The sequence below is a fragment of the Ambystoma mexicanum genome, chromosome 12 (genome assembly GCF_040938575.1).
Source record: "Ambystoma mexicanum isolate Mex_15411 chromosome 12, UKY_AmexF1_1, whole genome shotgun sequence".
Taxonomy (NCBI): domain Eukaryota; kingdom Metazoa; phylum Chordata; class Amphibia; order Caudata; family Ambystomatidae; genus Ambystoma; species Ambystoma mexicanum.
In genome coordinates, this window is record NC_090936.1 from 1,158,453,642 (window position 1) to 1,158,469,427 (window position 15,786).

General features: G+C 41.7%; 1 protein-coding gene across 2 annotated transcripts in view; it reads left to right on the forward strand.

Annotated features, from left to right (window-relative positions):
• Window positions 1-12,266, forward strand: part of HMGA2 (high mobility group AT-hook 2) — a 428,333-nt gene extending 416,067 nt beyond the window's left edge. For both annotated transcript variants that reach the window (XM_069629755.1, XM_069629756.1), the window contains exon 5: window positions 9,261-12,266. In XM_069629755.1, the coding sequence (XP_069485856.1) occupies window positions 9,261-9,308 (48 nt within the window). In that variant the 3' untranslated portion in view covers window positions 9,309-12,266. The remainder of the gene's footprint in view (window positions 1-9,260) is intronic.
• The last annotated feature ends 3,520 nt before the right edge of the window (window positions 12,267-15,786 follow it).

Genomic DNA, 15,786 nt, shown 5'->3' on the forward strand with positions numbered 1-15,786 from the left:
CCTTCATATCTGCCCACTGTGTGACTTTGTAGGGCCCTTCACTGTGCCCCAGAGCTTCATTCAACACCCTGTATGTCACTGTGTAAAACGCACTCTCCAACTTCGTTGCATCACTTTCTCATCCCCACTCTGGCCCCCAAGGTACTGTTCCTCTCTACATTTTCCCTGGACCTCATCTCTATAGCGCAACTGTGTACTTCTACCCTGCCCTTATGTCACTTTACACTTCCCCAATGTACTGCTTCCTGGTCCACCTTGGTACGTGGTGGTCACCCGTCCAGTGTTTTACCGAACTGCACAGATGCATCTCGCACACGTCCGACAGTGCTCCTCTGCAGCTCTCTGTGCTATCACTTTTTCCATTTCTAGTCCTAAGCGGCTCCTCCTCTTTTTGAGTCAGCAGAGCATTACAATAAGAGCTATCGGAGGTTGATGGTCCACACACAAACAGCAGGTCCTGGGGACTATGTTCATTTAACAGGTGGGAATGTTGGGCGAGGGGAACCTGAGGAAGCATAACGCCGTCCGCTTTGTGAATTCATGACTCTGATGACTCCATGTTGAGTTTATTTTTCTGTCACTCTGAATCGTTTTAAACTCCAAATGAGGTTTAAATTCACATACCTATGCCGGCTGCTACTGCAATCCTCCACGAGGATGAGGAAAATAAAGCGAGTATCTTATTCCTTGTTTGAATTGTTTCTATAACGATGTATAATGTTGTCAGGTTAATCAAATGTGTACTATTTCGGATTACTTCAGCTCTTGTATCCCGAAGCTAAACAAGCACTTGCATGAAATAAATAAGGCTGGCAAGAACTTAAATTGCAGGCCAGCCTAAATCCCAGTTTCACCACATAATCAAAGTGTGTGATCCTGGGAAAATGTATTCTGCCAAAATTGGGAGTCACCAGAAGTGATTCAGTTTGCAGATGTTTCTATTAAGAAAAAATCCTCTTATGGTTTCCTATAGAGTTGCTACATGTATAATAGTGATTATTCATATGTGGCACACCACAATGTTGTTTCTTTGATTTGATTCTTTGACAAATTTTGATTTGATTGAAACGTCTTTTAATGTCACCAACTATGATGCCCTATTGTATTAAAGACTGATGACACTCCTTATGTTGATTCTGATGATGTCAATACATATTAAAATGGGGCATCTGCATTGGTTTTGCTGCACAGTTCCTGGAAAATCCAACGATTCGCTGTGCGGAGATATCGAACAAGCCAGTGCTCTATATGCACAAAAGTGCACTCTTTGATTTTTTTTGTTTTGTTGTTGCCTTGTACGTGTTAAAACGATTAATTTTCCACTAATGTTACAATGAAAGTGAATATGAGGTGGGGGGTGGTGAAGGTGGAAGGGGCCACTACAGCACAAACGACTTCTGGTGCTAATCAGCGTCTCGAATATCCTACAAATAATTTTGTAAACGTGGCCTCCCTGCCCCCGTACGGCCTCTCTTCTGCTTGTGTGGATTGTCATTTGTACTGCCACAACATGAGCTATGTGGCCCTGGGGTTCTGTGCACCAGTGGGTGCACTATATTGGGCCTAAAATTGTGCCTCGCGTGATCTGCCCACGTTGTAAACTATAGTATGGCAAAATGACACTTGGTTTAAGGCGGCATAAAATCCATGAATGTGGTAATGGGAGGTATTCCGGAGCGGGGACAGAATTTCAGAAGGGCGACAGTGAGTGCAGGATGTAGACAGGCTAGTACCTCAGGTTCTCTACAGTCTTGCGTTTCTACTACTTATACTTTACAGCAATGTTTGCACCAATTCCCGTTTGGCCTTACTTGTAGTCCTGCGCAGTCATGTTTTAGGGGTGGCTTTTTGTGGGGGCTGGCTCGATGGGGAACATTACAGGTCATTGCCTATTCAAGAGTTAGAAACCTAATGACTTACTAACATTTGAAGCCAACGTTTTATTCTTTTTTTTATGTTTGAGCTAGTTGTAGGGTGATTCCCACTTCACGCCTTCTACATTTCCCACATAAACCAAATCAGACTAAACAACGCCATTGTGATATCTCGTGGCTTGGTGTTGCTTTGTTATATTTTTAAAGCTGTCACCCGTTCATTTGTACTTTTTCTTAAGGTTTTCCCTTTTCCCTTTTATTTTGGTGTGCATGCATGTTTGAAACCTCTTGAAAGGGGCTTCCAGCGAGCAGCAGCGCTCTGATGAAAGCTTAGTGCTCCCCACCTCTTCTTTTGCTGGGGTGTCACACATGGTAGCGTTTAGGGGCCCTTCACAGCCAAAGTGTTTTAGACAGTAATGAATGGAGGTTCGGACATGTAAGGCAGGCAGGCTTTGCTGAATGGTGCACTGTAGTGGCATGGGAAAGGAAGGGGGCTATGAATTATGTCAGTTAGCCACCCAGACAAAGCGAAGCCATGTGGAAAATCAAAACTACTCAAATATGAAGATTGTTCGAAGCTGTTTAAGTCGCCCTTTTTTTTTTTTTTTTTTTTTTTTAAAGGGCTTCAGGTTTGCATGGTGGCAAAAGGTCTACCTGTTTATCTCCATGTGGTTTTATTTCATATTCTTCTTTAAGGTGACCTGACGTTTGATAGAAAACTGCACTGCAAGTGCTGAGAAGCATTTAGGATGAGTGCTAAACTTGAACTGGTAACGTTTGCGTTAGGTTTACCACCCAGGCCTAGAAATTCAGTGCATGCTCCCGACATGTGACCTACAAGTCTGACAAGTTACTGTGGCAACACGCAGATCACGAAAAGAAAGGGGATGCAGAGACGGAGGTAGTGGCTGGAGATCACACCCGAGGGGGCACATACCCTAATGTGGTTTAACGGTCCCCTGTGTAGGTGTCCCATATGATTGTTTGATTGCCAATATTACACAGGCAGTGGGGCAAGTAGGGCTCAAGCGGTGGGCACAGACTGGTCGAAGGAAGGCATGGCCCCAGTAAGACACATAAGGGACACAAGCAACCAGTCGCAGCGGCAGGAGGAGGCTAGCAAGGGAGGGGGAGAGGGAAGGAGGCAAAAAGGAAGGTCTTGAGAAGCATTCCGAACTTAAGGAGATCCAGCTGAAGTCATAGAGAGGTAGGGAGATTATACCAGAGGGAGGCTCCTGCTGAAGAAAGAGATCTACCCCCCACTTTCTGCTTGGAGAAACAAATGATCTGCAAAGACTTGGAGAAAGAGGACTGAAGCACTCTAGCAGGGAGGTATTTAGGGAGAAAGAGTTGGATGCAGCGAGGTCCAAGGCCCCAGAAAGCCTTGTGGAGGATGCAGAGGGTTTTGAATTTGATCTTTACAGCCATTGGGAGCCAGTGGAAAGATTTTAGGGCTGGAGAGATGCAGTCCCTGGGCTTGAGGCCAAGGATAAGTCTTGCAGTCCTATTCTGGATTAGTTGAAGAGGGCAGAGGGAGGAACGAGGAAGGTTACGAAAGAGGCTGTTGCAGTAATCCGCTTGGAAAGAACCAGAGCTCTGGAGACTTTGTGCTTCTAGGGGAACGTGAGGAAATGGATGCTTTTTTTTAATCAAGGATGTTGTATCGCGGTGTTGATCTCCTCAGTGACAAATTTTTATCTTGAATCAGTGCTTACAAAAAATAAGCCAGAATTTTTCTATCAAAGCTATGTCATCGCCATTATTAAATTCATGGTACCACATTTACTAAATTTCCTTTGGAGTCGCAGAACGGCTCTGATCATCCTGTTGTGCTCGGTATGGTCCATCCAGAGTGCATGGATTGCAGATTTATTGTGATCGCGATCTTCTCAGCGACAAATGTACATCATGACTCTGCGATGGTATAAATCCTCTTGAACACCTTGAAAGGAGCTACTTGATCACGATCGCTACACTAAATAAATAAAAGAGATTGCGAGATTTATTGTATGCGTATATCTCACCATACATATCTGCGTGATCGAAATAATGAGATCTTAAAAATTGTCATTCCAAGTGTTTCAGAAGCCTTATTCGGATTCAAACGTCGATCCCCATAATTTCCTGATGTCGTGTAGAGTTGTATCTACAGTAAGATATTTATTCATACCATAGTAAACCGTCCTACTGGGTTTTGAAAATATTCGCCCACATCTGTTAACAAACCTAATACTTCCAATGTGAAGATTGAAATAATGATGAAAGAGAAACTACTACATTTCCTGGAGGAAGGAATTATTGTTTTTTTCCATCATTAATATATGCTTTTGGTCATTTGTGAAACTTCTACTCATGGCATATACAGGTACTATGACTACCATTATATGATCTTTATTTATATACAGTGATCCATTACACAACAAACATCATAGATTTCTCATTGTTAAGCTCATTAAGCTCAGTGTGAAAAGCAACTTAATATTGCATTACATTATCCATTCCTTTATGAAATTATGGCGTCAGAAGGGTCATGCATGAAGATGGTAGTAGCAACTCTTAACACACTATTTAAAGACATATCTTGTATCCTACAGGAATTAACTAGCATCAGATCCTCGATATCCGTATTGGAACAATCTTCACTTGTCTTAAAAATAAATGCGAGTGATCAGAGAAGGTCTGCAACAATCTAATGGATGTCTTGGAGAGGCAGTGTCGTATCTCTTCTAGGGAAGATAATGTTAAAGATATTGAGCATGTGCAAATGCACATCATATAATTGGAACTATCTAATGCTAATTTTGAGGATCGCAGTCTGAGAGATAATAGAAGATTCCTTGGTATTCTGGAAAAAAGCAGAAGGGAGGGATCATATTCATTTCATGGAAAACAACTTTCCTAAACTCCTGGGCCTTTTTTTCACCACAGAATTTGAGATTCCGAGGGATAAACAACTGTCCTTCCTAATTCAAAGCGTAATAAGTCTCTTAGACCCTTCAATATTTGTCTTGAGACATCAACATACGCAGTCTATTCTTAATGCTGCAAAAATCTCAAATTCATTTCAATATGAGGGCTATAGAATTGCACCAGACTGGAAAATGTGGCCCTTCTTCCCATGGATGGAACCACCCCCTTTGTGGCAGGGAAGTGAGGCCGCTAAAGGTTTGGGAAAGTGGGAATTCCCTGGCAGTGACACCCCCCACCCCCCCAAGGGACAAGGGCTCCCAATCCCGGGTGGTACACCAAGTAAAGGAAAGAATATCTGCAAACATGGGAATTCAGACCTTTAGCTCAAGGCAACGCGGATTGCCAGGAGGACGTGGCAGCTGAATTTGTCCAACACACCCCCTCTTGGTCACGGGATACAGATAAGCAGGCAGTCTGCCTTAAATGGACTTCTGACATAAGCATGTCAAGAGGAGGTGTGGCTATGCTTCTCAGTGGAACCAGCTGCTAGTGAAAGCAGCATTGTCAAAAGAAAGAAATGCTGTCTAGCGGACGAACCGCAATATTGTGGAAAGACAAGGACCGAGGAAACCCAGACACAGCCGGCAGCGTGACCATGCTGGGACCATGGTGGCGGAGAGCACAAGCAGCGGCCTGACCCCAGCCTGCAATTGGCCAGCCTTCTATCCACAACAGTGAAGGAACCAGTGAGAAAGAAAACGTAGGGGAAGACTCCAGAGAATGTCAGAGAGCGGAAGAAGACAGGAAGTCTAGGGAGTGGGAAACACGTCACCGGAGCGAGCAGCCGGTCAGAGACCAGAGGGGAGCAAGGGAAGTGGAAAGGATTGCCCCAACCCCAGGTCAGGGGCTTACAGGCCCTAAAGAAAAAACATTTTCTTAGAGAGAACAATCGTAAAAGGGCAGCAGCCCCAGTGATAATAGTGAATCAAACTGAGTATAGACATTTAGCGAAAACCAAAAGGGAATTATCAACCACCCCGGGAGATAAGAGTGCATGATTGTGGGGGGGGGACCAGTCGAGCTTGAATGTACAGAGGTAGGCCTAGAACAAGTCTAGAAAGTCAGTGACAAGCTAAGGGTGAAACATAGGAAGAGAAATCAAACCAGATGGGGGGGAAAGGGATTAAGAAGCTATCCCTTTTGTCTATGTCAAATCAAAACCTTTATATTTACTGGAACATGAGACTTTGTGGGTGTTTGGGGAACCTAACTTTTTGTTGTGAACTCTTTTTGGGGCAAATACTATCATTTGTAGAGTCAGGAATTAATATCTCATAGACCGGGGAGAGGTCAAGATTACACGAACTCTAAAAGCAGGTCAGACTGCTTAATTTAAGTTGCGTTTCCTTTAGTGGTAGGGTCAGTAGAAGAGAGGTTTGGACAGAAGACTTTATTATTTTGATGGTGTGACGAGTCAGAAGGAGGATACCCTCTCAGAGGACATGATACACCCTTGTTAATTGAAATGAAATGGAAGGCTCCCTATGTCTGAGTGGTCCCTGCCTATTTTAATAACTAAGATTATAGTCTGTCAGTCGAGAATGTCCAAAAGAAACAAGTCTGCAGTCCAAAATTAGCCTAAATAAACTAAGAAAAACTAACTTGGGTCAGGAGAAGCCTGAAAGAGAGCTCAGTGACATCCGTATAAGAATGAAAATTGGAGCCCCAGAACTCTGACTGGCGATGAGCATACAATCCTCTCTGGAAAGGGACCCAGAAGGAGGTTTGCAAACTCAAGAACTTTGGTTCTCAAGGAGCAGTTACCCTGTAGGCACTGTTGAACCTTGCTACAATGAGCTGTAGGAAAAAGTATCCTGTGGATGTTTTGGAACTTTAGTAAGTTGAATGGTTAGGTTGCCTTCCATTAGTTGTTCAGCCAAACACTGAAAATATCCCTAATGAAGCTACTAACATTTTAACTAGACGTCTGTGTGTTGTTCATAGTCTTCGTTGGGACAGTGGTAAAATGCGTTTTTCTTCTGAAACGTAGCTGCTTCAGCCTGTCTTGCTTCTTTTTTTTCCGGTTGGGAGTCTCATGTATGCTTGCAGTATGAGCGAAACAGGGATGTAACAGTAGGGTTGCATATACCTTTTGGGAATCTGCCATACTTGTTCAGGGTTCCCTTCAGTTTCCAAAACACAGCCTCTTGACCCCTATCCTCATAGGCCATGCCCATTTCATGGACTTCCTCTTAAAGTGCAAGTGTACCACTACACATGGGAACCAATAGACTATGTATTCTCTTGCTTGATGAGCTTGGCACAGGTTTTGTAGCTTTGAAAAGAAATTGCGAACTTCCCCTGGACAGAGAGAATCCCACATTTTGGCACAGACACATCTTTACCTACTGCTTGTTTCCAAGATGCTTTAGGTTGAAAGGTAATCCATGTAGCTGTTCTGTAAGCCACTATGTAGACTGTCTCTAATTGGCAAATATCAACATTTTCCTTTTGTCATGAACTGTTACCCTTCGTTCTGGTGGACCCACTTCAATTGTGAGCTCTTATCAAATATTTATTTTATTTATTTTTACATTTGTAAAGCACCTAAACGCCGGGCATCAGGGCGCTGTTAGAGAAAACCAGTTAAACATGTAGCTTACAATAGGGGGTGAGGAGCACTCCCCATAAGGACATTTTGGTAGATATACATAACCGTATCTGCAGTGTAATTTCAGTCGTGTGCTGAATCGTACTAGCAAAGTCTTTTAGGCAAAGAGCCAGATTTTTAAGGCCCTCTGAAAGGCGCCAGTAGGATTCCCCTGCTCTTAGAGCGAGGGGCAAAGCATTCCATACCTGTGCTGCTACCACGGGGAAGCTATTGCCTCCTCCTCTGACTTTCTTGGTGGTTGGAGGGACAAGGCAGTGGGCGTGGAAGGATCTCATAGGTCTGGTGGGTTTGGATCTGGGGCAGTATTAGTGGGACATTTATGGGTGATGGATGGAGTTTTGAAGATGATTCTTGCCGCTGAGATGTGCTCTTTTCTTGGGATGTTGAGGGCTGCACGGAGGGCATTGTTTTGGATTACCTGCATTCTGTTAATGTTTGGATGTTCCTGCAAAGAGGATGTTGCAGTAGTCCAGTCTTGCTCCTATTATTGCTCTGGCGATAGTGAGGCAACTGGATGGTGTAAAATTGTCTGGCAGCATTGATGGGCTTGGCTGTATAAGTGGTAGAGGAGGCGATAGCACTTACTTGTCTGGTGAGGGAGGTATCCAAGTAGACGCCCAGGGTTTTACCAATGCTGATACAGCGATGTGATTGCCATCTATAGTGAAAACTGAGTATTGGGCGTCAAGTTTCTTGTGCATCCGTTGACCTTGCAAATAGGATCTCCGTTTTGTCGTCATTTAGTCAAAGGTGATTCATTGCCATCCAGGCTTGATTGGTTGCATAGATTTTGTTGATAGTGTGCCTGTGTCGTAGATGCCTGATAGGGGGAGGCCTCCTGGGAGAAGTTGGCAGCAGCCATAAGGTGGTGGCAGAGGATTTTGTGGTCCACCAGATCAAAGGCGGCAGAGAGATCCAGGAGGAGTAGGAGGGCTGGCTTGCCTTCATCCCTGAGGACATGGAGCTAGTTTTTCAGGTCTACTACTACCAAATCTGTTCCGTGATTCGGCTGAAAACCTGATTGGCACATCCCTAGGATTCACTTGTATTCTAGGAAGGCTTGGATTTGTAAGTACGATACAGGATTGTATGTGTCACGCCAGACTCTCAATTTTATCTTGCTCTCATATTCCCTGCGTTATGATGGTTTAGTTTTGGCCTAGCAACACTCATCACCATGGCACTTGAGGCTTTAACCTTCTTTTTTGTTATTTTGTGGTTTGAGAATTTTTCCAAATATCTTGAATCGATCCCTGGTGTATCTCATGACCTTGGGGTAAAATACTCAGCTGCCAGCCAGAGTCTGGACCATGCTCTTGAAAATATTATACATAAATGAATTCACATCTCTGATTTAATTGGAAACTAGCGTTTGTTCTAAGAAGTATGCCTCCAGTTCCTGCAAATTTGATTGGTAGGCCAGTTCATGTTGGAACCCTTGCATTTTTACTAGGTTAAAACCATGCCCCCTAACCCATGTCAAATGCTTTATAATGTTAGCATAATATCACATTTGGTGCCCCTATTATTTTGGTATGACGGCACCCATGCCCATTCCAACAGAAAGCTTTGCTTAGCTCCGGGAACCAGAGCTTTGCAGTCAGGAAATAGTATTTCAGGTCATAGATCTTAAATTCCAACTCCAAGGCCACCCAGTCTTTCGTTTGGCGGTTAAGGTTTTGGGTTAACGTTGAGCCTGCAACAAATATTCTTTAAATTTGCGAGTTGAAGATTTCTCTGTACCTTTTTGTTTTATGTTTTATTGATGATGATTTATTCACCTTAAGTGTTTTCTGTATTTCCAGGGAGAGCCTGAAGAACCTTCCTCGCAAGAATCTGCGGAGGAAGATTAAGACAATGCAACGTTCAAATTCTACCTCATCCAGCAGTTGGGTCTTTTGAAGGGAGAAGACGCTACCTTGACCACTGATTTTTCTATTGCCATGGTCTTTCCACTTTTGCCTGAGGGGAGAGGGATATCACATAATTGTTTTTTTTTTAAAAAAAGGACTTGTATTAATCACCTTCTTTTTGTAATCCCTTCACGGTCCCAGGTTTAGTGAAACACTGCTGTAACATGGGTAGGTTGTAGGGGAACGCAGATTAATTATGTAACTTTTAATTCCTCTTTTCTTCTTAATCTATTTCTAGTTTGAGCTGCTAAGGAAGGGTGAATGGGTCAGAATCTTTTCAAAATCAGGTTCGGTCGATCACTGCACTGCATAAAAATAGTACAAGAAAATGTTTATCTATATTTAAATGGGCATTCCATTCTCAAAGGCCTGCTGTGAACAAAACATGGCACAGTCCTGAACCCACTCCCAAACTTAGCAAACTCCTGGTTTAGAGCACCAACGATAAGGAATAGATTGTAGGTACCACCGCTGTCTAATGTAACATTCTTGTAGATTTTTATCAGATGATTTTCAATTACTGTTTTCTTTTTTCAGGAACAATTTAGGGCTGATTTGCCTGTTAACTCTGCTAGCAATCAAAAGAATACAAGATAGGATAATGTATATTCATTTTGCAAAAGGGAAAAATGACCTTAAGAATGCTGCAATACAGCTGCAAATCATTAACATATCAAGTCAAAGTAAGGAGCAAAGTGCACAGCGTCCTTCTTCAGGCACCAAATGTTTGGTAAAATTTGCTCTCTGGGCAGCCAGATATTGCCACGAAAAAGACACTAAGACCACATATACCCCACCAATAGAAGCATACTTTTAATTTGTACCAGAGTGAACATTATTGGCATTACATTTTAGTACCAGTCACACCGCCTGGCAACCTCTTAATCTTTTGCTTCCAAAGTAAAGGTAACTCTGATATTTCTGCAAATGTAAAAAGAAAGTGTACCCAGAAATGGCTTTGTCTGGCTGCAACAGATGCTGGTGCTCTGTAACACTGCCAAAGGCAACACTACTTCAAAACTGCGTTCTGTACTCCAAGAATCAAGGGCATGTACCTCAGTCTGAAGTGACCGTATGTATAACTTCCAACAATAGTTGAGACAGCATAGTTTGCTGTGGGGAGCCGGGCGGAAGGCTTTGCCTTTCATCTGTCCTGGTCCTTTATAGCCTCACTCAGAGCAGCACTTTCAGCATCCAATGCAATATTTTATATTCCACTATTCAAAACTACCTCTGATATTTTAAGTTGTGCATCAGCCCTACACATCTATGCTGCTACACACGTACAGTGCCGAAACATATCATTCGGGCGGGTAAACTTACCTTTTCCATGGTCGTATAGTCCTCCTTCAGCATTTCATTGCAGTTAAGGAACCAATATCTTAGTTTGTTTCAGCATGTCTATGTACATTTTTAATCTTTTTTTCATCTTTACATGTACTTCCCATTCTTTTCTAGATTTCAGTGTAATGTACTGTTAACTTGAATATATTTTTCTACTGAATTGCTCATACGTTTTTAAGAATTTTCTTCTGTGGCTACACATGGCATGGCAGAAAAAAATGTTGTAATGTTTAAAATATGACTGTCCAAAGTTGTACCTCAAAAGAACTGTTGAAAGAAATGGACTAATCAAAGGGCCTACCTCCAAATGTTAAATGGAATGAAACTGGTTATTTTTTCGGCATTAAGTTTTGTTTGTTTTTTTAAGATATCTGAAACAGTTAGGACTGCAACACATCCCTGCTCAAAGTATTTTTATACGCAAACTGTCTGAAATGAACACATTTAAAAAGTAGTGACTTTCTTACAAGAAGTCTTTTAAGAAACTTGAAGCTTCGTAGGTTTTGGAAGCAACAAGCCCGGCTTTTGCATAATGCAATCATGAACATGTGTTTAAAATGGTAGATTGTAAGTAAATACTTGATAACTATTTTCATGTATTTTATACAAATGTGATTTTTTTTTTTGTGTGTTGTTTGTTTCAACCAGATTTATTTCAAATGCTTTCTTTGTAGAATTGTTTTATTTTTCTTTCTACTTTTTTAACATTGTATTATTAACTGGGCCGGGGGTAGTTTCTCAGGAAAACGTGTCCCTGTGGTGGCTTTAGTACCGAGCCACATGTAAGGACAGATTAATAAATTGCTGACTTTGTCATTGAGGGTACTCTTTCAAGAAACAAGCGCACTGTACCGCTTCAGAAAGCTGCAAGGTGCTCATAAGGTGCTTAATGGGAGCTCAGGCGGTGGCTGGGGGAGAGGGGAAGAGTAGATCAGTTTTTAAAACTGAGCTATTATGAAAAGTTGAATACGCATATCAAAAGCCTATGTTCGGTAAAACTTAACTTTGTTTTAACCTCGCCATTGACTTGATGCAGATCTAGTGTCCCCACGTTGGAAGGATCTCAAGCACCGAGGGACTCGAAGCTCTGATGTTATTTTTTGTATTTTCTATATATTGTAGTACAATCAAAAAACACACATTACTACCTCTTAGGCCTACTATACCTCATTTTTTTTCCAGACTGAGAAACTGCTTGTGGCCACCCGTACAGACAGAACATCATAAAATTTTTATATATATAGTTTATTTTTGTGGGAGATAAATTTTATAAGACTGTTCTTTGCTGTCGATGGTCGCCTTATTAAAGACTGGACATTAAACTTTTCTTCCCTCTGCCGTAAAGAGATTCTTGCAGAAGGAAACACTCAAAAAGCTTAACCGCAGTTTGCTTTTCCTATCTTTTTTGTGTCCTTTTTAACCCTGTTTTCTTCTTCATATAGAGTTGCTGTCTACGATTTGTGCTGCTTTAAATTGCTTGCTTGTTGAAAATGTTTCTACTAATGGGTTTTTCACAGTCTGTTCAACACAATAAACATAATAGCCTCTGTGTGATCCATTTTGTTTGGTTCTTGTCCTTTGAGAGTGGGGGCTCCATAAAAAAGATTTCAGTGCCTTCATAAACCTTTTAAATGTAATGTGCATGCTCTGCATTCAACTTTGATATTTTGCCTTCTACTGGAAAAAATACACTCACCTGCATCTATGATCTGTGACCATCACATGTCCTAATAGTGGGTATCGCAATGACTCGATTGCAGGGAAAAATCAATCGACTATCTTGGAGGCAGAATGCACTATCTGTAGTTGCAAAGACATTTGGCTGCTCATGTAATGCAGCAAGAGGGAATTGGTGTGGCATTAAAAGTTTGATTTAGAATAAGAACAGGTTTGTAAAACGGCTCTCAAGAATCAACACACTTATTCATTGCTGTAAAGTAAATCTTTGAAAGAGCTCTAAACAAAAAGGTTTAAAATGCACAAAATGTAAAAAATGTGACTGTGGAGTGTGACATTGTTAGTCAGCACTCATAAGGACTATCACCATCCAATACATTGAGACGGAAATGCCTTTGCGGGGCAGAGAACTGATTTTTCATTTGTTTTTGTGTTTGAAATCTTGTGTGAAGAGGCTCAACTATGGAAGAAGGTTCTCACTCTGGACACAATGTGTGCAAAAAATATTACATTATCAGCTCATCAATATTTCTTTAGTCACTTTGCAATGATTAGATCTCTGAACCTCTGTGTTGAAGCCATATTACTACAGTAGGAGTTTGGCATATCCACTGCTGAACCAATTTATTATGATTGTACTGAAGTGTGAAGCACACTTTAAAGCACTTTTGTTCAGGTGACCATCTTCTACAGAATACATAAATTGTTATTTCTTTACAAGCATATTCAGGGAGGATACAAACATTCTAGAATATTTTTTCATTTTTGCTTCTGAGGTTCTTTCACTTTCTTGGTGCCCCCTCATGCCTCTACGCTTCCCTTACAAAGTCCCTTAAAGGTATCCTCTTGTTTCACGCAATGGACAGTATACATTATGATGAATAGTTAATTTCATTGTTAGCCATTGTTTGTTTCCAATTGGCGGTGTGCCTAATACACATCAATGAAGCTGTTTACTGTGGGGAAATGGTGTGCTTTGAGTAGGTATTGCCACACTATTCAGCCTTTGCTCTGAAATAAAATGCTGGCAATGGCAACATGCCAGTAATTTTATTTTGGGGTTAGCTGACTGGTGATGGTCACTACTTTGTTTTGAGTAACAAAAAGCATCCTTCTGGTGTCATACAACACTGTAGTTTATGCACCACCCACTACAATGTGGAGACTACAATCTATGCCAGTGGACAAACTCTGAACTTTGGATGATCCCAAATTCGATTCATCAAATGTTTGCTGTGATGCTGCCAGAGAGTGTTTGAGCAGATGGGTCTTGAATGTGCGGGCAGTCTTCCATCTCCCAAGGGATCCTACAACACGCAACACCGTCTTGGGGGTACCTGTGCAGGTCAGTGAGCGGAGTGGACATGTTTTCTAGTCCAACCATATTGGACCTCATGCCAAAAATAAAATGCATATGACCCGTGGGAGAGCCAATGTATAACACAAACTTGGTCCACAATAGAAAGTCTTTTTTTGCCACTTCTACTGCAAGGCCTGCCTGCATTTGAAATGGGGATTACAATAGTTCTAGTATAGGCAATTCTTATAATAAAAATAGAAAAATAAATACTGTTCTGCATTGCCAAGGGGTTCCCTTCGCCCCATATGCCAGTCTGGCAATGGAATGCTGGGAGAAAACGATAGCTTGATGAAGTAACTTAGACAAGTGAAATCGACAATTAACAGTGCACTACACCCATAAAGACTATATGTGCTGATTTTCATAGAGCATCACCAATTACAAATAAGAGCCTTTCCCAAAGAAAGTGAGTAAATGCCTTCCTGGTGCACAAGGTTTGCATCACAGATCTCAGATAACAAAGTAAGGGATACGGCAGAAGCAGAACTGTTACCTAGATAGAGATTACCTGAATGATTATAACCACTTAAAAAACAAAAGAAAGAAAAGAAATGAGAAATACCCTAGTAGTGCTGATGCTAAGGTATACTAGACATTTTGAAATAACATTGCATCACTTCGCTGTAGCAATCCAGCACAGACGTTAAGGATTAGATGGAAAAATCACTGTTGAAGTTGACACAGAATTAAATGATATAATTGGAGAGAACCATGTATTTTATTACCTTCTAAATTCTAATGATACCTCCTGATAAGATAACAAAACCTATTTATTTTATAAAAGACCAGATGAGAATTGGTTAACTCCTAAACAAAAAGATGTGCTTGCACGGTTGCAATTTGTGACACCTGGGGTGATGCCTGTAATGAGAAGATGAACCATTGAATTAAGGAGTTTATACCGACACAACTTTTGTGTACAATCTGAGGTGCCCATTTCCACAACAATATACAGGCAGAATAATAAGAAAATCTTGTATGAGAATGAGGAAACCAGTACAAGCAATAAGATTAAGCGCTTTGGCATAAAGCGCTATAGAAATTCAATAAACATAAACATAATACAAATCCGTTATTAAATGACAGTGCATTTTGAGGCAGCAAGAGCACATCTGAGAAACCCAGCCTATGAATTGTAGGTCTGTGCAGAATAGCTTGTTTTGGCAGATGGAAGCAATGATAATTACAATGAATACAATAAAATCCTATGGACGTAATCTGGCAAAACGTTTAAATCTGTTAATTGGATTTTGAGAATTAACAATGAATCTCTGAGGGGGGCATTGAATGAGAATAGACACTGCTATGAACCAATGTCACTCTTCCCTGGTAGGATTAAATGTATAAATCGTCCTCCCCTTCCTCACCTGCTCCCATCCTTACTTTTCACCACTTCCTCTAATGTTCTACATAATCTTTTCTCTGTAGAATAAGGTAGGAAGTAACACACAGCTAATTTACTGATGTTAAAGGTTTCATGACTTTTGATTAGAGTATAAATGCAAGGTCGTGTTCCCCAAACCACTTACGAAGGACTGGATAAGGTATGGGAGAGAAGAGAAAATTAAAGGGGACAAAGTAAAACAAACATGAGATTTATACAAGTAAGGGAGGGTATGGAAGGTAGGGATGGAGCCTGTGATGGTTTCCACTAGTATAGAGTCAGTGTAGAGTGATCAATGCATTCAGCTAATCAGGAATTACCAGGTTACTCACCGTAGTGACCACCTTACTCCTAGTCCACAGTCCCCTTTCCTCCATACTTGTGGGACATCTCTCCGTCCTGTGGGACGGGACCGGAGCACTTGTAAAAAGCATCAAAAATTTGCCAAAAATGTGTCCTTCCTCTCTTTCCTGCGTGGGGCCCGGCAAGTGGCTGTAACCCCGCCCACCTTGGCTCTGCCCCGCGCATCGCCCCTCAGTCCTTTTCTTTGCCGGGTCAGAGACCCATTACCAATACAGAGGAACCTTATTAGAGGGGACGGCAGGCGGGCGTATGATGGAAAGGGGACTATGGACTAGGTGTAAGGTGGTCAC